The sequence below is a fragment of the Nycticebus coucang genome, chromosome 4 (assembly GCF_027406575.1).
Source record: "Nycticebus coucang isolate mNycCou1 chromosome 4, mNycCou1.pri, whole genome shotgun sequence".
NCBI classification, from domain to species: domain Eukaryota; kingdom Metazoa; phylum Chordata; class Mammalia; order Primates; family Lorisidae; genus Nycticebus; species Nycticebus coucang.
The window spans coordinates 106,765,683-106,792,271 of record NC_069783.1 but is presented as its reverse complement, the minus strand read 5'-3'; the positions used below and the strand labels follow the sequence as shown (position 1 = coordinate 106,792,271).

General features: G+C 36.6%; 2 protein-coding genes across 5 annotated transcripts in view; one reads left to right on the top strand and one right to left on the bottom strand.

The window, feature by feature from the left end:
* PIWIL1 (piwi like RNA-mediated gene silencing 1) overlaps nucleotides 1-21,487 on the top strand; it is a 33,357-nt gene extending 11,870 nt beyond the window's left edge. For all 4 annotated transcript variants that reach the window (XM_053588656.1, XM_053588658.1, XM_053588657.1 and 1 more), the window contains 15 exons: nucleotides 196-276; nucleotides 872-1,069; nucleotides 1,473-1,584; nucleotides 5,541-5,667; nucleotides 6,042-6,159; nucleotides 6,626-6,740; nucleotides 7,871-8,058; nucleotides 8,438-8,510; nucleotides 11,893-12,093; nucleotides 12,211-12,314; nucleotides 13,388-13,458; nucleotides 13,620-13,773; nucleotides 18,129-18,254; nucleotides 20,331-20,478; nucleotides 20,632-21,487. In XM_053588656.1, coding sequence (XP_053444631.1) covers nucleotides 196-276; nucleotides 872-1,069; nucleotides 1,473-1,584; nucleotides 5,541-5,667; nucleotides 6,042-6,159; nucleotides 6,626-6,740; nucleotides 7,871-8,058; nucleotides 8,438-8,510; nucleotides 11,893-12,093; nucleotides 12,211-12,314; nucleotides 13,388-13,458; nucleotides 13,620-13,773; nucleotides 18,129-18,254; nucleotides 20,331-20,478; nucleotides 20,632-20,748 — 1,933 coding nt within the window. In that variant the 3' untranslated portion in view covers nucleotides 20,749-21,487. The remainder of the gene's footprint in view (nucleotides 1-195; nucleotides 277-871; nucleotides 1,070-1,472; nucleotides 1,585-5,540; nucleotides 5,668-6,041; nucleotides 6,160-6,625; nucleotides 6,741-7,870; nucleotides 8,059-8,437; nucleotides 8,511-11,892; nucleotides 12,094-12,210; nucleotides 12,315-13,387; nucleotides 13,459-13,619; nucleotides 13,774-18,128; nucleotides 18,255-20,330; nucleotides 20,479-20,631) is intronic.
* The window catches only part of RIMBP2 (RIMS binding protein 2), a 266,080-nt gene that overhangs the window by 10,306 nt on the left and 229,185 nt on the right, over nucleotides 1-26,589 (bottom strand). The window lies entirely within an intron of this gene.

The window sequence follows — 26,589 nt, the reverse complement described above, 5'->3', positions numbered from 1 at the left end:
ATGCCATTCCAGGGCGGCGCCTGTGGCTCAGCGGGTAGGGCGCTGGCCCCATATGCCGAGGGTGGCGGGTTCAAGCCCAGCCCTGGCCAAACTGCAACAACAACAAAAAAAAAAACAATATGCCATTCTGATTGCAATATTAGAGATACTTGTTAATATTCACTTTTCTAACCATTCTGATCTTTCAATTTCTAGGCTTTTGAAAATCATGAATTTGCAACAAATTGGACGGAATTATTATAACCCAAGTGATCCCATTGATATTCCAAATCATAGGTTTGTATGAAGTAGAAAATTTCATATTCCTTAGCCTTAATCATATACTTTGGAAATGATAACTCAAAATTGGAAATGATCAGATTTGCTGCTATTAATAGTATCCATCACAAATGAACATTTAACTTGGCTTGAATAATGAGACATCTCAGAATACTTGGATTTAAAAAAATTCACATAATTTATCTATCATTGGGGAAGCATATTAGTTGTCCAATGCTAAGTTCATATTTTGCTCTTAGGTAATAAAATTCGTCAATTAATGAGGTGTATCAAGATGGCAGCCCAAGTTGTTTAGGTTTCTTATAATAATTGTAGGTGCTTTCAGTTAGATTGGGAGCTTTTTCAAGTCTTAGGCCAATGTAGCCAATAGTTTAATAAAGTTAATGTACTTATATAAAATGTGACTTAGTACTGATGTTGAAAATCTTGAAAAGACATCTTTATTTGGAACTATTAAAACCTAGAAATAAGTAACACATTCAAAAACTCTACACTTTATATTCACTTAATAAAGGTGAGAAAATACAAATATGTACAAAACACATTTAGATATTTACAGAGGTTACTTCATGACTTCCATTTTATTTGACAGGTTGGTGATTTGGCCTGGCTTCACTACTTCTATTCTTCAGTATGAAAACAACATCATGCTTTGCACTGATGTTAGTCATAAAGTCCTTCGAAGTGAGACTGTTCTAGATTTCATGTTCAACTTTTATCATCAAACTGAAGAACATAAATTTCAAGAACAAGTTTCTAAGGAACTAATAGGTTTAATTGTTCTTACCAAGTAAGACTGCTTTTATAATATGCAAAATAATTTTTTTGCAAGTCTGAAAATACTGTGTCTTTCTAGCTTACAATGTTAGAAAGAAATAGGATTTAAAGTTGAGTGGTGAGAATGACACAGAAAAGGGGGAGGGATATTTGTCACCTTTCTCAAGATGGAAGTTTGGGGAATATAACTTATGTGGAAAGGACAAATACCTAATAATTGTTAGCCTTTCTAGTTTTCTGATGGTAATGTAGTCATTTCCCCCATCCATCTGGCATAGTCTGTAAGAACTCCTTTTCCCTTTCTCTTTCCTTAACATTGAATATAGCCAGATGACTAAATTTTAGAGAATGCATGCTGACTAGTCTCTGTTAACATTAGCTCTATCAAATGCAGTCAAATCTCAATTGTTCCACAGGTATAACAATAAAACATACAGAGTAGATGATATTGATTGGGACCAGAATCCAAAGAGCACCTTTAAAAAAGCTGACGGCTCTGAAGTCAGCTTCTTAGAGTATTACAGGAAGGTAAGACACAAGTACTGATTTATCTTTTTCATCTGAAGTATTTAGCTCTTGATAGAAATCTGAAATGTTCTCAATAGATTTTTCCAACACTTGTTGCACCATTTAATAAACAAGTTGTTTTTAAGGCTGTGTTTAAGTTTCATAGGGTATTCACAGCAGAATTTATTTTAACTCATCAAATTATTAAAATTTTATTTTGTACAGTTCACATAATGAGAAGTTCCCTTTTCCAGTTCCCTTTTAAGTATAATGAAAACTGACCTTTGAATTGAAGCATGGGGAAGAAAGTAGGTCTGGTAACAGTTGGAAAGAGGAGTAAACAGCTTACCATGTTGTCTGTCACTCTATACTTAACATTTTGCTTAACTTCACCCAAACAGTGAACCCTCCATATCAGTTGTACTAAATCTGCTGCCTACAGGTTAACTCTTTTGATTACATATTGGCAAAATTCAGACAAGCTTGTTTAGTTCACATAGGCTAGAACAGTTTATTGGGTGATCATCAAACATAGTTTTATATAAAGATTCTAGTTTTTGGCACTGTAATCACCAAATTGAAAAGATAGAGGCACATAGTAGCAAGACAGAAGACAGCAAGACTGACTAGAAGAAAATTATTTATGTAGGAATGCATGCTAACATTTCAGAGACCACAGATCTGGCCCCCAAACCCTCAGGGATTTAGGAGGTCACATTTTCTGAAGGTGACATTCCATTTGATATGCTCTGTTAAAAGTACGGGAAAATTATTTCTAGAAAATGATAGCAATTAAAATAGTAAAATTTGTCTCTAGAGTGGTAAAGCTCATCCCTTATTTTCTACTTTTAGTAAAATATTTCATGTTTTTTAAAATTGGGATAAATGAGCTATTGCATATTTATATTTTGTGGGAAAAGTACATGTCTTTCTAGTGGTCTTTGTGCTGCTCTTCAGCTGCTCTGCCATGACTGAAGAGGTCAGAGTTCATGACGGGGAGGGATTCTATGAGAAGTTGCATGAAGGGCCAATCTTACTCCTGGCCAAATGAAAACAGGCCAGGGGTCATCTCAGCTTGATTTTCCTACCACTGTTTTCAACCTCTTTACTTCTTTAGGACTCCCAACCATGCCTAACCTAGAATGCTTCTGGGTGTCAGAGGTCACTATGAAACATGAGTTGTAGCATTTTTCTGTGTTGAACTTGAATAATCACTGTTGGGGATGGGAGGAGTTGGTATAAGTCAGCACCAAATTCAAAGGAAACATCAGTTGAAAATGGTGATTTAAACCTGAAGCAAGATGAGGGAAAATACTCCCCTTCCCTGACTAATATTGAACATCACCTGTGAGCCCATTCTTCTGTAAGTAGCTTTTTGTGTGTCTGCCTCAGGACCCTGAAACTGTGTATATAGTCCCTAGATGAATCTCTGTCTTGGCTGTGCCACACCTCTAGCATATGATATGCTAATAATGCCCATATTTCTAGCTCCAGTCCAGACATGTCTAAGCTCAACTGCCTGGTGGTTCTAGTTCTAAGTATCTGGATGTCAAAGATAACCTCCGATGTTGCCAACATTGAATGGATTATTTATATTCCCCTAACTTGGTCTCATTCTGTGCTCTTAATCAATGCAGGGAAAATAACTTCCAAACGGTGGAGATTTTGTACTTTATATAGCCCTCCAATGCCTAAGTAGGCACTCAGGTATTTACATAAACAAATACATGGTACACAATTAAAGCCTCAGACCTTACGGCTTGTCTAACTCACTGTTTGTCAAATACTGGCACTCTGCCTTGCTATCTGAAATACTTCCATTCTTCTCCTTTTCTAATGGACTTTCATCTTCTTCCTGGGCCTCATTTTCTAATTCATTGAACTGATCTCTTAGTATTCATCTGCTTTCTGATCTATTTTGAAACTTTTACAAATCTGATGTTATTTTTCTTTTACCTAAAAGAATTAGGTGACTTCCCATTCACTGCTCCTGCATCCAGTTAACTATTTGGTCTTTATCCAGTGAACCTCTGCATGAGGCAGCCCCTGCTGGTGCTTTGTCCTTGCAGCTGGCCCCTGCCCTGCCTAGCCAGCCATCACTGTCTTCCCATGCCCTCCTCTATGCCGGACACACTCTGCAGACTTGAGTCTTACCCTTATGCTTTAGACCTCAGCTCAGGTTCTTTCTGTGGGGAGGACTTCTGTCACAACCAGGGATGATCAGATGGAAAAGGATTGGGTTGAAACATTTAAAACAATCAAGGCATTATTAGGACTTCCTAGTAGAAGTGCAATTTTAATAGTAAGTGGTGGTTTAGGATCGAAAATAATACATAGAGAATACAATAATACAATAGAGAACATTCAGCAGAAGAGAGAAGGGCCTTTGGAAGTGAAGATCAGTCAATGGTTATAAGGAAAAAAGATTTAATGATAATGCTGAACAGAAATGAAAGTGCTGGTTTTTAGATGTAGAGGAATATGTTAAAAAAAATTGTTAGGTTTTTTGTTTAGGTCCTAAAAGTATAGAAAGGAAGGATCCCTGAGTTCTGTGGTAGGAATTATACACTTATGTGACAGAGGGTGAGAGGAGGAACACTTCTGAAATTACTGCCACGTGTGTTCCCAAGTATATGATGTGACATGAGGAGGGTAACTGCTGCCAGAACCCGAATAAGGAAAATAATATGATAAAACAAGTAGTATAGCTATGTGAAGCAGAAGTCAGATGTGAATGTTCTACTTAAAATTTTTTTGTTTGAAATAAGAAAATTAACTTTTTTTCTTGGCTAGGAAGGAAGTCAAGGACAGGCTCTAATTTGTGGTTTCTTAATTCACAAGGGTTCTAATAGGTGGCCTACACCTTGCCACGTGTTAAGAACAGAAAATAGGCAGGCATGCCTTACTCCAGTGATGAGAGTCTGAGACAAAGGACGTGGCCATGATGATGCTCCACTTGTATTCTCGTGGAGATGTGATTTTGTTAACTAAAAAAGCCATATCTGTATTAATCAGGGCATTAAAAAGATCTATCATTGAGGTGTACAGGAGAAGACAGGTAGAAGGCTCTTTAAGACACAGGACAGAAACTCTGGTGAGGATGACTCAATCCAAATCTGTTGTGGGTCTAGAAGAGCAGAGCTGAGCTGGAGTTCAGAGAGCTTGTTTTGTAAGGACGTTGAACCACCAATGTCATTATGTTTTGTCACTTCACAAATTGTGAAAGCTTGTTTTAGGCAGTAAAGCCATATGGGGAATCTTAATTCTGCTTAATTAAAATTGAACCTCTTAAAAATATGAAGATCCTGTAAGAACTTTCCTGATTAAAGTTCTGTAGCATAGAACCTTTTCCCTTTCCCTATTTATGCTTATTATTAGACTGATTTTATTAGTAAGTTCTCACTACAACATGTGGTTTTAGAGGAATTATGTTGTGTAGACTCAACAGCTTCTAAGCCAAAAAGTTATAAAAAATAGAAATAGGACTAAAAGTCAAGACTCAAAACCTGTCCTTGACCATCCCAGAGGTCCTCAAACTATGGCCCGCTGGCCATATGAGGCAGTGTGATTGTATTTGTTCCTGTTTTGTTTTATTTTTTTTTTACTTCAAAATAAGATACGTGCAGTGTGCATAGGAATTTGTTCATAGTCTTTTTTTTTTTATAGTCTTTTTTTTTAAACTATAGTCTGGCCCCCCAACGGTCTGAGGGACAGTGAACTAGCCCCCTGTTTAAAAAGTTTGACGACCCCTGAATTAAGCCTTTAGGGGAAAAAACAAGGTACTCAGTAGAGCATATATTTCATAATCTGTTTTAGGAAAATTTTAAAAATGCATTTTTAAAAACCTAGGAGCTGTTATCAGCCTTGCTATTGGCATCAATTCTTGTACAAACAAAAAAAACCCCACCTGTTTGCCCACTGAGATATGTTACTCAAGGCATTTGGTATGAACAGTGACGCTTTCCTCTTGTGAGCAGCAATATAACCAAGAGATCACCGACTTGAAGCAGCCAGTCTTGGTCAGCCAGCCCAAGAGAAGGAGAGGCCCTGGGGGCACATTGCCAGGCCCTGCAATGCTCATTCCTGAGCTCTGCTACCTTACAGGTACTATTGAAATTTATTTACTTCAAAGGGAGCCAGTAGATTATTTACCCATTCTTTTCTAGAAGTCCTTCAGAATTCTTTGCCCCCTCCCTCAGCCCCACCTGTAAAGTCCTTTTGTTAAGATTGCTTCACACCCTACTCTTCAAATACTTCTATAAGAACCTCTGTAAGTTGACCACCCAAGGGACTGTAACAAATTGGTCAACACATGGATTTGGTCAACTTAAGGAACTAGGCCTTAGTATTTGTGCTGCATGTCTGGTCTATGAGAATTAGGTCAACTTAAGGAAGACATCGACTAGGGAGGACCTACTATATTATTTAGACTGATCATCATTTCTTCAATCATATGCCTTTATGTGTTTCATTCGAAGGTCTGACTGATAAAATGCGTAATGATTTTAATGTAATGAAAGATTTAGCTGTTCATACAAGACTGACTCCAGAACAAAGGCAACGTGAAGTAGGAAGACTCATTGATTATATTCATAAGTAAGTCATCTCTTTCAGTTTTTTCTTTAGTATTTTACAGTGGGTTTGGGGGATGACTTCCCATGAGAGTGCACTTTTTCCTTTTGTATTTGCAGTTTTGGGGGTGGGCTTGTGTTCTTTAGGACATAATGAAGTTAAGCTCTAGCCTGTGGCCTTTCTAATTGTCCTTTTAGAAAAAAGTAACAGAACAGAAACAAAGTGCTTTTGGATAAACCTTTCTGGTCTTTGTTATATCAAGGGGGTTACTTTGAGGGGAAGGTGGTTTGGGCATCAGAATTCTAAATCAAAGAATGTCCTGAGAAGCAGCACAGAGGTGGTGTTTCCTAGCATGCTCACTAGGATTTCAGTCTGGAGATAAACATTGAAATTTGTTGTAAGTTGGAGTACATCTCTATTTGCATATGTCTATTAATTTTTGCTGTGTTTCTTTTAAGTTTAGTGGCATGTAAATATGTTAAATTTACAGAGATGATAATGTGCAAAGGGAGCTTCGAGACTGGGGTTTGAGCTTTGACTCCAACTTACTGTCCTTCTCAGGAAGAATTTTGCAAGCAGAAAAGATTCACCAAGGTGGAAAAACAGTAAGGCAGTTTTTAAAGTTGTCAATCAAGTGAAATTTGGGTCAGATGGCAATACAGCAAGTAGGAAAAACCTGATTATGTGTCATAATGGTCCTTTTCCTCACCTTTTTCTTCTCCATTTCCACTTCCACTCTCTACCAACAAACTCTGGAGAAGCAGCCCAGGACTTCAGAAATGGGTATGCTCAGAGAGGAGAAAAGGGGGGAAGCACTGGAGAATATGGAGCCTGTAGTTCAGTCCTCAAAATAATCTGTAAGACTTAGCTAAAAGGTGGCTTAACTTCTTTACAATAACCTTAAAATGTAGAAGAATTCTGACTATCTGATTGGTTTGCTGTTTTACCACTGAAGTAATCTTGTACAAGGAAAACTCTTGATTTGATTGGTTTCATTTTTGCCTGGACATTTATTTGTAGAGATAATATATTAAATTACATGTATTAGATGCCTTTTATATTTAATCATCAGAAAAGGAAAAGCAAGTATTCTAAAATGTTTTTTATGTAATTGAATCACTATAAGTGCCAAAATTTTAGAAAATAATTTATAGTAAACTGCCCTTTCTGCCTTCTATGGATAGCAATTTAATAATATAAATTTAATATTTTTGATTGTAATTTTTATCTACTGTAGAAATAATATATATGTGACATTATATTATATATATCCCTATATTAGGAGTTAGAGGTAGACACTGGGTTTCTCTGTGATAACTGGCACAAGATTGCAGTGCTTTGTTTTTGAAGCTTGCTTTTAGCATCTAACACCTCAGTCAAGTTGCTTAACTTTCAAAGCCTTATTTTTTATATCTTCATCATAAAGAAAACATAACAGCTATTCTTAAAATATTTTAGAAAAGATTAAGGAGACTGCAACTAAATACTTAGTACCTGCTACAAGTAAACACTCAAGTAGTAGCTGTCAATATGAAAATATTTTAGATGGAATTGCCATATTCCTTTGGATACATTTTTACCCCACTAAATACATTTTTGTCTGTCACTCTATGAATATGTAAAGTAGTACTACATTAAGTTTCAAAATATGCCATGGTATAATTACTGAAGACTTTTTGGCTTGATTGTTGAGAATTTACAATGGAATTTAAAGTGTCTCTGAACTTTTTTCTAGTTTGATTACAATCCACAATTTGCAGATTGGTCAAAAGAAACAAGAGGTGCACCATTAATTAGCGTTAAGCCACTAGATAACTGGTTATTGATCTATACTAGAAGAAATTACGAAGCAGCCAATTCACTGATACAAAATCTATTTAAAGTTACACCAGCAATGGGAATACAAATGAAAAAAGCAATAATGTAAGTTTACCAAGTTATTTCTACTCTGAAAATTGATTTGTAGTCATTTGGAGGGTGTGGGAACTCAAAAGCAATGGAACTACTAAAAACAGTAACTAGATTACCTTAGTTTAAAGATTTGGTATGGCTTCCTATAATGCTAACAGTTATATTTTAATAACTAAAATGGGTGGGAAAAAATATCAAATATAAGATTGTCAAATGTATGTGCTTAATTGCCTTTGTTTGTGTGAGAAACAGCCTTTTGCCTAAATGGCTATTCTCAGTGTTAGATTTTACATAGAAATGTTTAATGTGCTATAATATATGGGAAAATATTTATGCGTGGTACATTTTTTGTTGCTTTTCCTGAATGTTGGATTATTTACTTTCATTCTAGGATTGAAGTAGATGATAGAACTGAAGCCTATCTGAGAGTCTTACAGCAAAAGGTTACATCAGATACCCAGATAGTAAGTAGCTAATTGATACATAGACAGTTTTTAGTGAATGAGCTGTTTTAAAAGGACATTTGTAAATCTTGGAATTTGAGTTCCAAGATTATGTTACAATTAGTTACGTTGCCAATTTGGCCACAAGATACATTTTGTGTGCATCTGTAAAGTAGCTAAACTAACACTAATTTTAGTCCTGTGCCTAGTAGCCTATTAATTGCATTCTGCAAAAAGAAAGGGACAACTGTAGAAAAGCCATCCTCAATTTATTCAAACTCAAAGGCTTTAATTCTAGAAGATATGGAAAAAACAGAAAGGCATAAAAGTAAAAAATAAGCTCTTAGTTCTTCAGCACACACAGAAGAATAGTTGTATAAAGATAGAAACTTCCTAAACATTCAGGTGTGAGAGCTGTCTCCGTGAGTGGGCTAGGCCTGTTAAACAGGCAGCTTGGCAGCTTGCAAACTTCAGTGTCCATCACATCTGAAGTGTTTAAAAATACAGATAGAACCCCTCTCCTAAGCTCTGTCATCTTCTGTCTTATCTTTGTGCTGATTTGTTTTGCCCATTCCCCCAAGGTGAGTGAGGGATGACTTGGAGCAGCTGAAAAACAGACACTCCTATCTGTGGAGTCTTGTTGTGAGTTTGTTATTACTATTACAGAAGGTACAAAGGGCTGGGGACTGTAGATAAGGGCAGCCAATTAAGGTGGATGATTTTTTTTTTTGCAGTTTTTTGACCAAGGCTGGTTTGAACCCGCCCGTCTGGCATATGGGGCCGGTGCCCTACTCCTTTGAGCCACAGGCACCACCCTAAGGTGGATGATTTTTATCTATAATCCAAAATTTTGGGTGTTTAGGTCTAGTTTTTGGGTTTTTGTTTGTTTTTGTTTTGATCTGTCAAATCCCTGCATTTATATCCTGGCTTAGCCATTTCTGTGGTCTGGGGCAAGTTGTTTTTGGTTTTATTTTCCTTAACTGAAAACAGTTTGGTGGTAATAATAGCAGTAACAGTGTACCCTCATGACACTTGTGCAGTGAAATGGCATTGTCACACCTAGCACCTCTCTTAAGGACCAGTAAGTCACTGCTTCCTCCAGGTAGCCCCTCAAACTCTTCGTTTTTCTCTAATCCCAGTACATTTTTTGAATTATCATTAAAAGAAAAATCATTACACTCTTTTCAAACTAGGTTTTTAGGCTGTCAGGCACTTCTTACCTGTTTGTCCAGATTTATATTAATTCTTAGTTGGTTGCTCTAGGTTGCTGTGTTCAAGTGCAGGGTCATCTGCCTTACTTGTGTTCTGGCCCCTCCACTGAGAAGAGTGCCCTTTATGCTCTAGGCACTAACATAGGTGTAATTGCAGCCAGGACTCACTCTGAGCTGGAATGCCTTAGCTCTTGCCATGTTGCTTTCCTGCCCAGCACCTTTCTCTCACACATACTCCAGACACTTTTCCTAAATCTTACCTCTGCATTTTCTAGCAAAGCTTTCAACTTTAAAAATTTCCAAGTTATATTTCCTTTCCAATATTCCTTTCACCCTGAAATGTTATCAGGATTGAAATGGTATGTTTTCTCTTTACTGTGCATCTAGAAGGCAGCCTTGTAAACATGAGAGACAACGCCTTAGTCTTCTTAAGTCTGCATGCCTGGCATAATAGAGCAAAAAGGGGTCGTACACTTGGTGTCAGGAAACTTAGGAGTTGTCCAAACCTTTATTCACATTCAGTACAGAATCTCCTTTGCACTCACTCTTTGCCCAAGAACTTCATAGCCTCAAGACTTCCTGGTCCATAGTGGAAGAAAATGAAAGGACAAAAAGGCTTGGGAATGTACAGAGGTAGAAGCACAGCTGAAACTGAGCGCTTTCCCTGTACTCTTCCTCCTCCCCTTCCTTCCTGTAACATTCCCTGCCTGTCCTGCACTGTTCCTTGCTGTTGCTAGCCCCTGGTGTGGGGTAAGAGGTCCCTTGCAAGTGATCATTTTGTTCAGGTCTCTTCAACTTGTCCAGTTTGAATGTTCCTTCTATTTTGTTGGGCCCCTACCTGATAAATCTCTAAGACAAGTACTTTAGCACTCCTCATTCTTAGCAGAGCTGGGCTTCTGGGAGAAATCTAGCTGGTTGACTTCTTTGCTTTCACTTTTGTCTGTCAGTTTTGTGACCTGGAACTGTAGTGGCTTACACATAGTGGTTCAGCAGACTACTATTGTTTTTTTTTTATCTGTAGCATAAAATTGCCACACATCTGATGAGGGAAACTGTAAGTTGTAAATGATAGAATGACAGTATGAAATTAAAACATAAATAGGAAAAAGTTGCCTGTGATTGTGATAGAAAGTAGAGCAGGCAGAGGAAGTAACTATATCTGCATGTGAATAAATCAGCTGTTTCACTGATCATAGTTATTAGGGGGTTATATCTTTGCTTTTAAAAATTAATTAAAAGTATATTTCTAGTTTATATAGAAACATTCTGAAAATAGCAACAAGACATGGGGAATTGAGTGCTAGAAGGAATTTCTTCTGCCCCCTTGAGTTTTCCCTTTTCATTCTTTACATGGTAATGAGTTGGCAAAGACGAATCAAATGATAAACAACATATCTCTGTTTTTTGGGAAATGAATTGGCTTCATCTAATCTGTTTTTTTTAGCCTTTCGTCTCATACTTAGATGCCAGAGGTACATTACTATATTATGTTGTCTGGAATATTGGAGGTACCCAAGGTGGGAAATTGTTGTGTTGAATGCTGTAAAATAGAAGAAAGACAAGAATCTGGAGAATATGGAAATACATTGAAGAATATGGCAATGAATTGGAAACTGGATGCAACTCCAGAAACTTAAACTTATATTCTAGAATTTTGACAAGAGTATATTTAGCTCAGGCACTCCCATTTTGTACCCAGAATTGTCAATGAACTTCCTAGGAAAGTTCATAGTTTAATCAGATTCTCAAGCCAGAGCTTTAAAGTTAAAAAGCCATCCTCCTAACTGAATCATAAATTAAAACTATGGAAAACCTTGTATTTGTCCACTTGTCAGTGATCACTAACTTGTGTTGCCCTGTGCCCTGTTCCCTATCTCTGAATTATTCCAAGCTGGGTGCATAGAGCGTATGTAACTGAATTCTCCAGTTCCACTGGTATTCAGTTTCAAGTGCCATGGTTTGCTTAACATGATTTATTTCCTTTGTGAGCATTTATCATTTGGTTGAATATAATGAGCAGTATCTAGAAGTTGTTAACTGTCATACCGATTAGCTATATGGTAGAAACGAGTCATGAAATAAATGACTGTGTTTTGGAGTTCATACCTCGCAGGTGGGTCTGGTTTCCTGTCCTTAACTGTCATTACCAGTCCCCTAATTCTTTGTAATGATGGCATTTTGTTTGTTTTTAGGTTGTTTGTCTGTTGTCAAGTAATCGGAAGGACAAATATGATGCTATTAAGAAATACTTATGTACAGATTGTCCTACACCAAGTCAGTGTGTGGTAGCCCGAACCTTAGGCAAACAGCAAACCGTCATGGCCATTGCTACAAAGATTGCCCTGCAAATGAATTGCAAGATGGGAGGAGAGCTTTGGAGGGTTGATATGCCTGTGAGTTTCAATTAACTGGTAGATACACTTTTAAAAATGATACTTAAGACAATGAGTTTACTTCTTAAATGTTGGTAGTACTCTGTCATATCTAAAATTGCAATATTTGTATTAAAGCTGAAGCTAGCAATGATAGTTGGCATTGATTGCTACCATGACACTACAGCTGGACGGAGGTCAATTGCAGGATTCGTTGCCAGCATCAATGAAGGAATGACCCGGTGAGTGAGACAGCTGTAGGTAAAGGTGAGACAAAGGCAAGAGAGGACATAAAGCTGTGGCTGGTGTCTAGGGGGGTTGGGAGGTGCAGGAGTGGAGTTAATTCTTCATTTTTATCCTACAAGTTTCTCTGTTATGCCCACCAAAAAACTTAGAAAGACAATTATTACCTATGTACCCCTTCATTGACCTTAATTCTGTAGTATTCAAACAGCATTTCAGATTATTTTTTAAATATTGTATTAGAGGGTATATCTCATTAATGTGACCATCTCTAAAAACTTCTTTAATAATTTTTATTGGCCACTGAAATGTAGTTTCAAGTTTTCATGTAGAGAAACCACTTTAGTTTACCCAGTCACTTATATTTCAACACACTGAAATTATTTTTCAATGATTTTCCTGGAACTAAGGGAAAGAATGAATGAAAATTGGTAGGTGTAGTTAGTATTACTATTGGGTATGTTTCAATGTCTTTCAGAAGAGTGAAATGTATGTTGAATAGTTTTCTAAAAGCATACAGTGAGTATAATTCTTTGTGTAGCTAGATGTAAAACTAGGCAGCACCTCTGGGTATTGTTTACATTTCATTTTCTCTCCAGCAGATGGGATCATAGTATTGATCTCTTTTTCTTTTTTCTTTTTTTTTTTTTTTTGAGACAGAGTCTTACTATGTCACCCTCGGTAGAGTGCCATGGTGTCACAGCTCACAGCAACCTCAAACTCTACTCAGCCTCCCAAGTTTTGTTGCAGTTGTCGTTGTTCAGCAGGCCCGGGCCGGGTTTGAACCCACCACCCTCAGTGTATGTGGCCTACGCCGTAACCACTGTGCTGAGGGCACCGAGCCATATAGTATTGATTTTAATGAAAGAAAACTTTGTTATGTTGATAAAGAACTTGCTATGTCTTGCTACTTCTATTTAAGGTTTTATAAAGTATTTGGAGATATTAGCAGGTGTCTTTAAAAGAAGTTACAAAGATGACAAATTGCAAACAGTGAAATATAGAATAATTCAGAAAGGAAAAACTTGCAGACAATGGCATTTTCACCCTAGTTGTATTTTTCTCTGAATAGCTGGTTCTCGCGATGCGTATTTCAAGATAGAGGACAAGAGCTAGTGGATGGGCTCAAAGTCTGCTTGCAAGGTTAGTTCCCTGAAACTTTTCCCTTATGATGTCTAAACTGGGATCTTCGAGAAATTATCCTAAGAGTTATGTTACTAAAAAATGTGCCCAGAATTTGGGGAAAGCACACCATTTATGTTATAAGTATGAATTCATTTAAAACTTTTCTGGCTTTCTTCCAGCTGCTCTGAGGGCTTGGAATAGCTGCAATGAATACATGCCTAGTCGAATTATTGTGTATCGGGATGGTGTAGGAGATGGTCAGCTTAAAACATTGGTTAACTACGAAGTACCACAGTTTTTGGATTGCCTAAAATCTGTCGGTAGGGGTTACAAGTAAGCATGCAAATTATAAAGCATTTTCTCGTTGTAAAGTTTCACCTTTTTATCTTTCAAATTAGTGTCACAAGATGAAAAGGTAAGTGAGATCCAAACTTGAGGTAATGTCAGGGGCAGGGGAATGTTTTTATTGGGGATTTGTCCATAATGGAGAGGTTGGGTTGACTTCTAGGTTAGTGTCATTTCTTCAAGGAATAGGACATTAAGACCACCTTACAAATTGTCTGTCTGCCTTCATTCTCACCTAAACCATTGGACTGCGTATATGATGATTCTAGAAACACATAGAATTCATTGTTGGGATAAATATTCCACATAGTCTTAATGTTTTGAAAGTTTGTATCACTTTCTTGTGGACTTGACTCATAATATGCTTCATCAGTAAGACCATATACGAGCATCTTCTCTCATAGGAGATAGTCTCACTTTTTTCTCCTAGATCAGCAGTTCTGAACCTGTGGGTCGCAACACACAGGAACTGTATTAAAGGGTTGCGGCATTAGAAAGGTTGAGAACCACTAGATAGTGTGGACAGCCAACAACAGCACCATCTACATCCGAATTCTGTACTTGTCCTTTGAAACCCAAAGTGGCTTTTGCCTTCCTCTGCTCTCCTGTAGACGACCATCAGTGCCAGCAGACAATAAAATGCATACCATCTCTAGACAGCTGTTCTAATAAGTACATTGTTTAACTTTTTATTAGCTCTTTGAGGAATTTGAGATCACAGACTGTTGAAGTAAAGGCTAATAATAGATTAAAGATTTGTGATTTTTTTAAAGATTATTTTGAAAATCTTGGAAGCTTTTTTATGCTTGCACATGCATATTTAAACACTGATAATTCTTGCCAGGTCTTTTTAGTTAGCATTTTCTATTATTAACGAAATGGGGAATTTTGAAAGCCTTTGGCCATACCTGGGGCTTGGGTGGTGTGGGATCAGCATTAAGAGCTTATTTCTTACTTCTAGCTAACCAACCAGAAGATGCTTCTGCATCATCTCTGGCCAAATCCTAAAAGACCTTCCAATAACTTTATCCTAGACTTTTTTTTTTTTTTTTTTTTTTTGTAGAGACAGAGTCTCACTTTATGGCCCTCGGTAGAGTGCCGTCACCTCACACAGCTCACAGCAACCTCCAACTCCTGGGCTTCAGCGATTCTCTTGCCTCAGCCTCCTGAGTAGCTGGGACTACAGGCGCTCGCCACAATGCCCGGCTATTTTTGGTTGCAGTTTGGCCGGGGCCGGGTTTGAACCCGCCACCCTAGGTATATGGGGCCGGCGCCCTACCGAATGAGCCACAGGCGCCGCCCTATCCTAGACATTTTTAAATGAGATTTTATGCCATTAAATTCTCAGAGCCCATTGGGGTGTTTCTATCATTTTTGAAATAATTGTGTTTCAGATTAAAAAGCAAAACATTTTTTAATATTTTGAAAAGGAAGGTCAATATTCTTTTTTATCTCCTGAAGTGTTAATGCTTGTATTTTTCTCAATAATGGTATTTTTTTGTTTTGAGATTTTGGAAGCCTTATGCTGTTCTCTTAGGTCTTCTGTCAGTGTGGGTAGGTGTGGAATGGCCTCAGGGAGCAGAGGCAGGTGTGAGATGAACATCTGCTTTCTTAGTCTTTTTTCCTGCCATTTACTACTGCAGTACTTAGCATTTTCTAGTCTTCACTGCCTTTTTATCATACCCAGAGTAGGAAGGAAATTTTCAAGAAGTGAAGAACAGAGGTATTAGTGCAAGTTCATCTTACTCCCTTGAGCTGAATGTGTGGACTAGTGGGAGTGTGCACTGTTATTGGTTCTCTGAGTCCTTTGGCTTTGATTCCCAGAAGGATTGGTACAAGTTGCTCCTGAAAAGGATATCCTAGCCCCAGTGCGTGAGTCCCTGGAAATGTCATTCTTAGTGTACATGGTGAGCCTGGTGCAGGTGGTGGAGTGTACCTGCTGGCTCCTTACCTAATAGGAACACACTGTTGCAGGGTAGGAGAGCTAAATTGATTGCTTGGACTAACACATAACTATTGCACAGAAGTTTCAGTACTTTGTGAATTGTACTGTTACTTGGTGGCAGTAGAGATTCATGGTCAAGAGCAGCATGTCTTAATATCGGAGTTGAGTTAATTCTAGATCTGTCTTCATTTGTGGAATAAGAGAAACAATTAACAAAGATGTTGAGAGGAATAAATGAAAATATGTGTAACATACTTTACACGGTATCCAGTAAGCAATCAATGGTAGGTAGTTCTTCTAGAAAATAACTTCAGGTTGTATATAAAACACCTCACTTAAGAAATGCAAAGTTTGGATTAAATTTTTGTAGTTGTCCTTAGAAGCACAATGTGTGCTTTTAAATTGAAATATTGATTTATATCTTTTTTTTTTTTTTTTTGAGACAAAGTCTCACTTTATTGCCCTTAGTAGAGTGCTGTGGCATTATAACTCATAGCAACATCAAACTCTTAGACTCAAGCAGTCCTCTTGTCTCAGCCTCCCAAGTAGCTGGGACTACAGGCAACTGCCACAATGCCCATCTATTTTTTTTGTTTGTTTTTTTTTTTTGAGACAGTGTCTCGCTCTTGCTCCGGCTGTTCTCAAACTAGTGAGTTCAAATGATCTGCCCACCTCAGCCTCTCAGAGTGCTAGAATTACAGGCGTGAGCCACCTAGCCCAGCCTGACTTTAATCTTTTATAGAGTGACAACACAGGTTAGCACAGAATGTTTGATATAAGAACAAGTCACTTCAGCATATTTGTGATTTGTCTTTCTGTTACCACGTTTGTTATTTCTTGTGATGTTACAGGATTAAAATTATCTACCTTAAGTCTTTCTGTTCTGGAGACTGATACACATTTTATATGCTGTCATTAAGCCCTAACAAGTAATCACTTTCCAACAATAACCATAATCATAGACCCTAATTTGAATTTAATCTCTGTAAGTGGGAAAGTGTTTGAAACTGAGGGCACTAAGGGATTTTGATCACTTCTACCAAGGCATTGTCATATTCAGAGTGATTGCAGCTGGGCAGCAGTCGATCTTCATAAGCAGAGAAATCACTTTCCTGTTCCCTCCATATTTTGGTTACTACTACCATGAAGGAGCTGAATTAGATTTATCATTGTATAGAACTTCCTATATGGGACCTTTTGACCAGTTGTCCAGGTACAATACTCTGAACTATCTACCCTGCTTAATTTTCACTCAGAAAACATCAGCAAAATTACTGAGTCAAACATTAGTAGGTCTGTACTCTGTGTGGAACCCTTTGCCCACAGTGTTTGGAATCAAGTGTGTACTCTTAAGCAGCTATTAATAATGCTGTAGTTGGAGAAATGGAGGCACCAATACTTCTGATATTTACCAGGTACATAATCACCTGCCAGTTCTGTTCTGGGTGCCTTACCTGTGCTAATTCTTGGATTCCTAAATGGATTGTGGGCATACAGGTGTGATTGTTGTGATTGTCTCAAAGGGACTTGAAATCTTTAAGAGGGGCGCAGAAGACAGTGTGGAACATGCCCAAACAGACCACACGTTGCTGATTCCAAGGCCATTCTGGTAGGCCAAGGAGGGATATTGCTGCTCTGGGGTCTGTAAAAAATGTCTTTTGAGACTCCAGTGAGATATTAATCAAAAAAATCAACTTATTCTTCCTGAAAAGGTGTGTTCATACTTTACATGTAAATATTCACACACACACACACACAATCTCCCCTGATATATCGTAAACTGGTAATTTTGAAAAGCACTGAATAAGACTTTGAGATGACTCAAATCAACGTACCTTTCAAAGAATTCTGAGTTCATATTATATTTTCAACACAGTAGAAAATGCCTCTGTAGAGTGTTTTTAAGTTGTGAATTTTGAAAATGTGCTGGATTTAACATTTTGGCATGATAGGTATGTAATATATTTTGTCTGTAAATAAACCATCTGCATGACCTTGTGTCATAGGGCACATTTATGCTGTTTTTCTTTTCTTTTTTTTTTGTTTTTTTTTTGTTTTATTGTTGGGGATTCATTGAGGGTACAATAAGCCAGGTTACACTGATTGAATTTGGTAGGTAAAGTCCCTCTTGCAATCATGTCTTGCCCCCAGAAGGTGTGGCATGCACCAAGGCCCCACCCCCTCCCTCCTTCCCTCTCTCTGCTATTTGGTTTTAACCTTTCCGGGTCCTTAACTCCTGTTGAAAGGAAGATTTGAATCATTTCCTCCACAACTGGATCAATGATATGACTGAAGAGAGATATTCCTTTTTAAATGGGGTATATGAATGTCTGAATGATTGAGTGCTTTGAAACTATGACTGACTGACTAGTTAACATTCAACATCATCATCTTTAAGCCCAAGACTAACAGTAATTGTGGTGAAGAAACGAGTGAATGCCAGATTTTTTGCTCAGTCTGGAGGAAGACTTCAAAATCCACTTCCTGGAACAGTTATTGATGTAGAGGTTACCAGACCAGAATGGTAAGTTCTGTATGAGATGAAAATTGTTTTCTTTTTTCCCCCTTTTTTATTTTGTTTGAGCATGGTGTGTGTATTATTTTAATGTTTACTTTTTAATTGTATTTCTGATGAATTCTAAATTCTTCAACTAACTTGATCTAACATTATTACTAAAGTCCATGAATTCTTAGTGTCTGAAGCTGAACAGAGGTTTCTGAGGTTTTCTTTGGGGGGAAGAGGATTATTTTCTGTAGTATCAACTACGCATTTAGAAGTTAAGAACTGCCTCTGTAGATTGCTGTTTTCCAGTAAAAAATTTTAGATTTGTAATGCTCTTAGTTAACCAAGGTCAAAAAGTTCCATCTGAGATACAGTTGCAGATGAGAAAAATGATTCTGAGCAAGCAAAGCTTTTGTGTGTAACCTGGAGCTACCCTGTGCAGTGAGAAGATGAGAAAGCTAACAGGAACTTGCAGGGCCCCTGATGGACACACAGTCATGGTCTTAGTCTCACACAAGGGTTCAGTGGTAAAGCCAGGAAATTTGTTTCCTTTATAGTGAGTTTCTCAAAAACCCTTTTGCACAGGGAGGGGTCAGTGCAGTGAGCTGTATTCATGATGGCAATTCATCGGACAGTCTGTCAGTTGCCACCTTATGAGAATGAATAGTTAGGATGATTTCTGTTTTTATGTGCTTTAGAACCTTGGGAAGAAGGCAACTTTAATCAGGATGAAGTGTTAGATGAGGTGCAAAGTTTATATATGGAACATTTTTCCCGTATGTGCCTTGGCTAAATGAGGCATTACTGTGATAACTTTATGTGACCAGATGACAGTAAAATACAGATCCTAGTTTTATCTAGTAACTCTGTCATCTGACAGTGGGTAGAAATTTTTATTCTGAAATACATTATCTTGAATTTCTGTCTTTCGGACTTATGGTAAGTGGTTATGGCAGTGGTTCAGAAGGATTGAGGAAAAATTGGATAGGAAGAGAAAACAAGGCACTAATTCTTTTCAACCCCTCAAAATGACTCCCAATGCTTTCTGACATTACCACTATCTGGACTCCAAAGCCAAGATATATTGTTGACCTGACGACAACTGCCTTAAACAAATTGAGTAAAATCCAAGTTGAATTATGAAATATGAAACAGTGACTTATTACTGGATGCTATTTACAACTTAACAGCTGCTGATACTATTCAAACCCTTGGAAAAATCTTTTACTAAATACCAGAGTCATTTTCAACTACCAGTACTTTGCATGATACGTGCTTTAATTGGGAATTAGGGTTACATTCCAGCTTTACTATGATTTCTCCATTCTTTTTGGACAAATCATTTAACATTTCTGATCCCCTTATTCTTCTAAAAAATAACTGTAGAGTCTGTTAAAGATCAGTTCTGATTTTCTGATTTTGCTGGTCAATGGTCATAATAAATTGCAGCATTAATTTCCTTATATCTTTACCAAGTCAGATTACAATATTTCTGCATCAATGTTCTATTCATACCAATAAAATGAAAATTATCTAACATTCTATTCTTTAATGTATGTACTACAGTTAGCCCTCCATGTCTGTGGGTTTCCCAACTGTGGATTCAACCAATATTGGAAAATATTTGGGAAAAAATTGCATCTGTACTAAACATGTACAGATATTTTTCCTGTCATTCTGTAAACAATACAGTAAAATGACTATTTACATAGAATTTACATCGTATTAGGTATTATAAGTAATCTAGAGATGATTCCTTGTATGAGAGGATTTGTGCAGATGCCGTTCCACTTTACATCAGGGACTTGAGCATCCTGGATTTTGTTATCCACCGGGGTCCTGGAGCCACTCCCTGGTCAATTCTGAGGGATGACAGTACTTGGTTTTTGTTCTTCCATTTGGTCCTATCTAGTTCTATTTATATTAATGTTCTCTTCATTTTAAAGGTTTGCTTTAAATCCTAATGATTAAAATTATATTTTTGTTGAATAACAATGGGAACAGCAAGAGGGGAAAATCTTCTATGGTAAAAGCATATTCAGAGAATAATGGTCCAAAAAGATAAGGAATACATTCTCGTATTTTCTGTAATTCCAGGTACGATTTTTTTATCGTGAGCCAGGCTGTGAGAAGTGGTAGTGTTTCTCCCACACATTATAATGTCATCTATGATAGCAGTGGCCTGAAGCCAGACCACATACAGCGGTTGACTTATAAGCTATGTCATATCTATTATAACTGGCCAGTAAGTACTTTCGTTAAATTTATTCACTTCAGTGAGATTTACTTTTCAAAATGAGTTTAATATAGTTTAAAAGGCTTTAGAGTTAGTACTGAGATTTTCGTTTAAAGAAGCTAAATTTAGAGTAATAGAGCCTTTTTTTTCCTTCCACCAAAGGGTGTCATTCGTGTTCCTGCTCCTTGCCAGTATGCGCACAAACTGGCTTTCCTTGTTGGCCAGAGTATTCACAGAGAACCAAATCTGTCGCTGTCAAATCGTCTTTACTACCTCTAACCTACAGAAGAAGACAAGATGTAACTGTCTTTTCTTAAAATTATAACTTTGGGATTTTTGTAAGCTTTTATTTTTTTAACTGTTATCTTTCTAGATGAAACTTGGGAAGGGAATTAGAAGATCTCAGAATTTTATTTGTAAGATTGCTATTCACTGACTTCTTATTTTATAGGTAAAAATTAAGATTTTATATTTTATCTTGTTTCTCATAAGTCATGAGGATTTTTGTTTGTTTTGACAAAATGGAAAAGTACTTTGTATTTATAAACAGACTCTAAAAGTATTTGAAAAGTGTTTGGGGGTTTTCTTAACTACTTCAGTAGTTTTCTTTCACTACTTCCAGGAGTGAGCAAGTCCTACTTACAAACCTATATTAACTTTATTTTTTAAATATTTATTTTGAATTTAAAGGAGAGAAGGCATAAAGTACAATGGTGGGTAGGGTTTTATTTGAGTATTTGATACCTCATATTTTAAAGATAGAAACTACCAATAAATAACCTATACATAAGACAGAGAGGGAAATATGCTCATTTTTTAATTTCTTTTCAAGGGCTAGATGATATGGGGTAAAAAAAGATAGTTTTTAATTTCTGTTCAAAGAAACATTTTAAGACTCTTTAACAAAAGAGGCCAATATTGAAGGTCTATATTATAATATATTACTATTTATTTTGTTTTGCCATTAGGACGCCATTCTATTTGTTACAAAATAAAATTGAAGTGATTGTTAACCTTATTTGAATAACAGTGTAGTTTTTGTTTTTACTGAAGTATGTGCATTTTCTTTGCATTTAATTTTTAGAACTCCTGGAGAGCATACACAAAAGAATAGGATTCCATTTATATAAACTAAATTAGTGTTACTTATGAACTTTAATGTCAGAGTAAAATTTTGTTAGGAAATGCCACTACCTGCAATATTTGCAGTATGAAAATGGGTATCTATACTACTTCCTTGTGAAGAGATGCAGACCAAGAAGTCTGTTATTGTGAAGAAGGTAATTGTAGCTATTGACGTCTACATATTTATAGAAATTCTCAGGAACTTTTGCAAAAAGCAGGCTTGAAAATTATTGAATTATTGTAAGTCATGAGAACATCTTTAAATATTGCTTACAAATGTACTGAATGTAAGCACTGATTGTGATACACCAGCCCCTGGGACTGTGATTAAACTAATGCAGCTTAATAAAGTTGTCTTACATTATTGTACTTAAGTCTCATTGTATAAGTACCTTTTGGATTTAGCCTTTTTAGCATATCTTGAGTACAAACCATTCTATTTCCCTTTAGTTCTTTGAAAACTGTTGTTAATGTTGCTCTGGGCTAGTAGCTTATGTTCCTTAATCTATTTAATTTAGAAGGATTAGAAGGAAACACAGAATATGACCTTTCAGAAGAATATGAAAGGTATTGCAAAGATAAAACTTGCTAAAGGTTGCCACAGCTTTAAGGAATATAAGGAAATCTAATACAACTGAAAAGATTAATTTGTTATATTAGTTTTTTTAATGGCCAGTCAGTAATTTAAGTCATTAAAATCTCTTAAGCTTTCCCTTAAAGGGCTTAAATGTCTTTAGAATCATAAATGTGATAATTCTGAAAAAGTTGCAGCAGTTGTCCAGAGGCTCTCTCTATAATCAATAAAGACCTAGTTGGAAGGGAAAGAAAACCACAAATTATTTTAAGCCAAAGGAGTTATTGATTGGCTTTCTTATCATACTAGGTAACGTTTCCCAAATTTAATCTGTTAAATAGCACTGGTTGGTTTTGTAATAATACACACTACTGGGTTCCAAACCAGACCTAGAAATCAGGCTCTTAGAAGAGAGGCCAGGTTTATTTAATACGTCGCATGTGATTTGTCAGGAGATTTTGGCAACTGATAGTTGAAAAGATAAATAATATTGAATATCTATCCTGGTTCTGCTCTGCTTCAGTTTTCATCAGATAGACTTCCTATGTACAGTGACAAAGATGGTTACCACAAAGTACAGGTTTATGTCTCAGCCTCTCTCCTGTGAAAACACCACTTTTACAATGGGTGTGACGCAATTCAGGCCATCTGTGCATCTTGAACCTGAAGAATGCCCTGCTCTGATAGGTTGGACCTGACTGAGGTGTGCAGCATGCCTTAGAGTACAAACCATTCTATTTCCCTTTAGTTCTTACCTAGAGTCCTAGGTAAGAAGATTGGGCTTTTCTGGAGTTGGTAAAGGAATGGCTTGCTCCCCAAAGGAAATGTATGTGCTGCAACCAGAAGACAGAATGGACAGGTAAACACAGTGGGTGTCTGCTGAATTTGTTAAGCAACTTAACTTGTGGGAAGAAGTGACAATTCCCCTTGTCCCTAGGACAAGTACATAAAGGAATTCATTGCAGTATTCACAAAGAACAAGGCAAAACAAAGTGAAACCCAGGTTTCTTCCTTAAAGTGAGAAGTGTGCAGACCTGAATTTGACTTCTGATTCTTTGTTTATTGGCCACAACATATTTCTTCTGTGAAATATAATTCAAGTCTTTTTCTGTTTTTTTTTGTCTTGGGTTTGTTCTTATTTATTTATAGGATTCCTTTCTATATCCTTGATACTCATCTTTTGGCAGTTACATGTATTACAAATACCTCCTCCCACTTTTAGCCTATCTTGTCATTTGATGAGTAGAAGTTCCCAATTTTTATACTGTATGTCCAAATTTGCCAGTTTTTCTTTTATAGGCTATATTTTCTTTTATAGGCTGTGTTTTAAGATTTTGGTCTAACCCAAAGTCAGAGATAATTCATCTATATTTTCTACTAAAAGTTTAAAACTTTAAATGTTTAGATCTTTAATTCCTCAAGAGCTGATTTTTGTGTTGCTCTAAAATAGGGATACTCTTTCGCATTTTCCCACATGGAGAGTCATTTTCCATCTCCCTTTAAGAGTGCCGCCTTCTCCACACAGCAAAGTCCCATAAACGTACAGGTCTACCTGTTTGCAGTCAGTTGATTTGTCCTAGTATCAGCATCATGTTGTTTTAATTACTTACCTAACTCCTGATATCTGGTAAGGCAAGTTTCTCTCATTTATGATTTCATAAGAATTTTAAAATTTATGACATTGATGAAAACTTTTAAGATTTTATTAAATTGCATGGAGTCTATAGAAATATGTAGGGAGAAAATACATCTTCATGACTTTATGACTTACCATCTTCCAAATGGTTTATTGTCCTATTTGAGTTGTTAAAATGTTTTTCATCACAAAGTTCATAATTTTCTGTGTACTGGTATTGTACTTTTTGGTTTGGCTTATTCCTAAGTGCTTTAGAGTTTTGTTGCCATTGTACAAGTTTTTCTTTTAAAGGTTATATTTTCTAATTTTTTTACAAGTATATAGAAATGTAATTGAGTTTTTTATATTGATATAACATTTGACCACTTTAACACACTTACTACTCATGATTACCTGTATACGCTTTTCTTTGTAGATGGTTGTATCCGCTGCAGACAGTGATAATTCTATTCTTTCCAATCCTTATGTATTCACTTTTGTTTTTCTTACTGCACTAGTTAAGATCTCTAGTCTAATGCCAAATAAAAGAGGTGAGAGTATTCATTCTTGCTTTAATTCTACTTTTCAAATTAATACCTCTAATTTCTCATTTAAGAGTATGCCTATTACAGGACTTTTATAAATACTTTTTACTGGGTTAACACTATTTCTTTCTATTCATAGCTTTCTAAGAGTTTTTACAGGGAATTTGTGTATTGAGATGATCATATGGTTTTTATCATTAATTTTTCTGTATTGAGGCAATCAAATGGTTTTTATCTTCTCTTAGATATCCTTTTCAGTTAATGTGGTGCATATTAGTTTAAGATTTCTAAGATTAAACCATCTTTGTATTCCTGATATAAACTAACTTGGTTGTTTCTTTTATGTGCTGTTTGGCTTTTGTTTAACCCTTTGTTTAAAGTTTTTACATCTATATCCATAATGAAATGGGCCTATAATTTTACATTTCTTTTCTGTCTTTGAATTTTGTATCCAGGTATGCATGTCTTTTAAAATGGGTTGAAAGATACTGTTCTTATTTTCTGGAAGGATTTATTTAAGACAGGGATGATTTCTTTACTGAGTCTTTGGTAGGATTATTTGGTAAAACTATTTGGGCCTAAAGTCTTCCTTGTTAAAAAAAAAAAAAAAAAATTTAACCATTACTTTGGTTTCTTTCATACTTTTTTTTAAGGCTTTTTTTTTTTTTATGGAGCTCGGGCAACTGCTGAGTCTTAGGTTATCCAGAAGGAAAAATGCCTCCCTTCAGAGCAAAGTATGGGTGATGCAGATGTGGGAATTATTTGGGGGGTTTCAGTCTTATTCCTTTCCCTTACTGTGGGTGGAGATTATTCCCAGAAACTGACATAATTTCAACAGACTTCACAGTTATCTTATTGGAAAATTGGAGACAGCTGTTTTGGTGATAGCTTGCCAAGTGCTGTTGAAACTAGAATTGTTCTTTAAATTCTTCGTCTGTCCTCTTTGCCTACTCCATCCCCAGCCGAAGGCTTTTAAGCAAAGAAATAGGAGAGAGAAAGGTGTCATCATTTGTCATTTTATATTTATAGGTATATTTCTTCTAATCAGTCTGGTAAGCACATGGGGATGAACTGTGACATGGTGAATGACAGCTGAACTGGAGGCCATGCAGCACTTCACCAGCTGATGTAGCAAAGTGGGTTTGAGTGACAGAGTGGGGAGGAAGGGCCAGGAGCTGAGCGTACAGCCTGGCTGACACAACCTGGTGGGACAGGTGTCAGGGGTCCTTCCACCTTAGTGGAGACACTGCTTCCCATAGGAGCAAGTGTCTAGGAGAGATTTTTCTCTCTTACTATATATCAAGATCATATGTCAGTTGTCTCTACATTTAGTGTTTTAATGAATAGCTCTCTAGTTTTATTTAAACCTCTATGGATATTTTTAATTTACCACTTTTCACTATTACAATTAATGTAATAGATGTGTTAATGCTTAAATCCTTGCCTACATCTCTTGGATTCCCAGAAATGAGATTCAGTTAAATAACATGAACACTTTGAAGCCTCACCCAAACAACTGGCCAAATGTGTAAGAAACATTGTATTGACAAGCAGTACCACCAAGGCAGGAACTTACATCATTGTGATACATTTGGATTTTGGGTCACTTAGAAGCTGAGAAATGTTGCATTACTAGTTTATAATACAAGCGAAGCTGAGTTGTTTGCCTTATGTACATATTTCATACACGTATCATGATATGTTTTGGGTGAGGCTTTAAAGGTACAGAAGAGGTACTTCCCACATGCCTTAGTGGAAGGTCTCTACTTCGGATTTTTCAGAACTATTTATACATAGCTCATCCTCATCTATGGAATACTTTACATATTGATTTATTTTGCATTCTCGTATTTCACTTTGACACTTGATTTATGTTCTTTTTTAGATATTTGATTTTTGTCTAACATAAGTTACATATCCTGGTTTCATAACCCTAAACATAATTTCTTTATTGTGAGTGGGGCTCTAAGAAGTGGCAGAAACAAACTGACATGTTATAATACCCCTATGAGCACCAGAGTCTGCCATGTTCAGCTTGCAAGCTAAGGCACATATCTGACCAGTATGTATGTGTTTATTCTTCCCTACTCATATGAAACTGTGCTTTTTTTTTTAATTAAAAATTTCTAGAAGTGTATCTTTTTTTTTTTTGTAGAGACAGAGTCTCACTTTACTGCCCTCGGTAGAGTGCCGTGGTGTCACACGACTCACAGCAACCTCCAGCTCTTGGGCTTATGTGATTCTCCTGCCTCAGCCTCCCA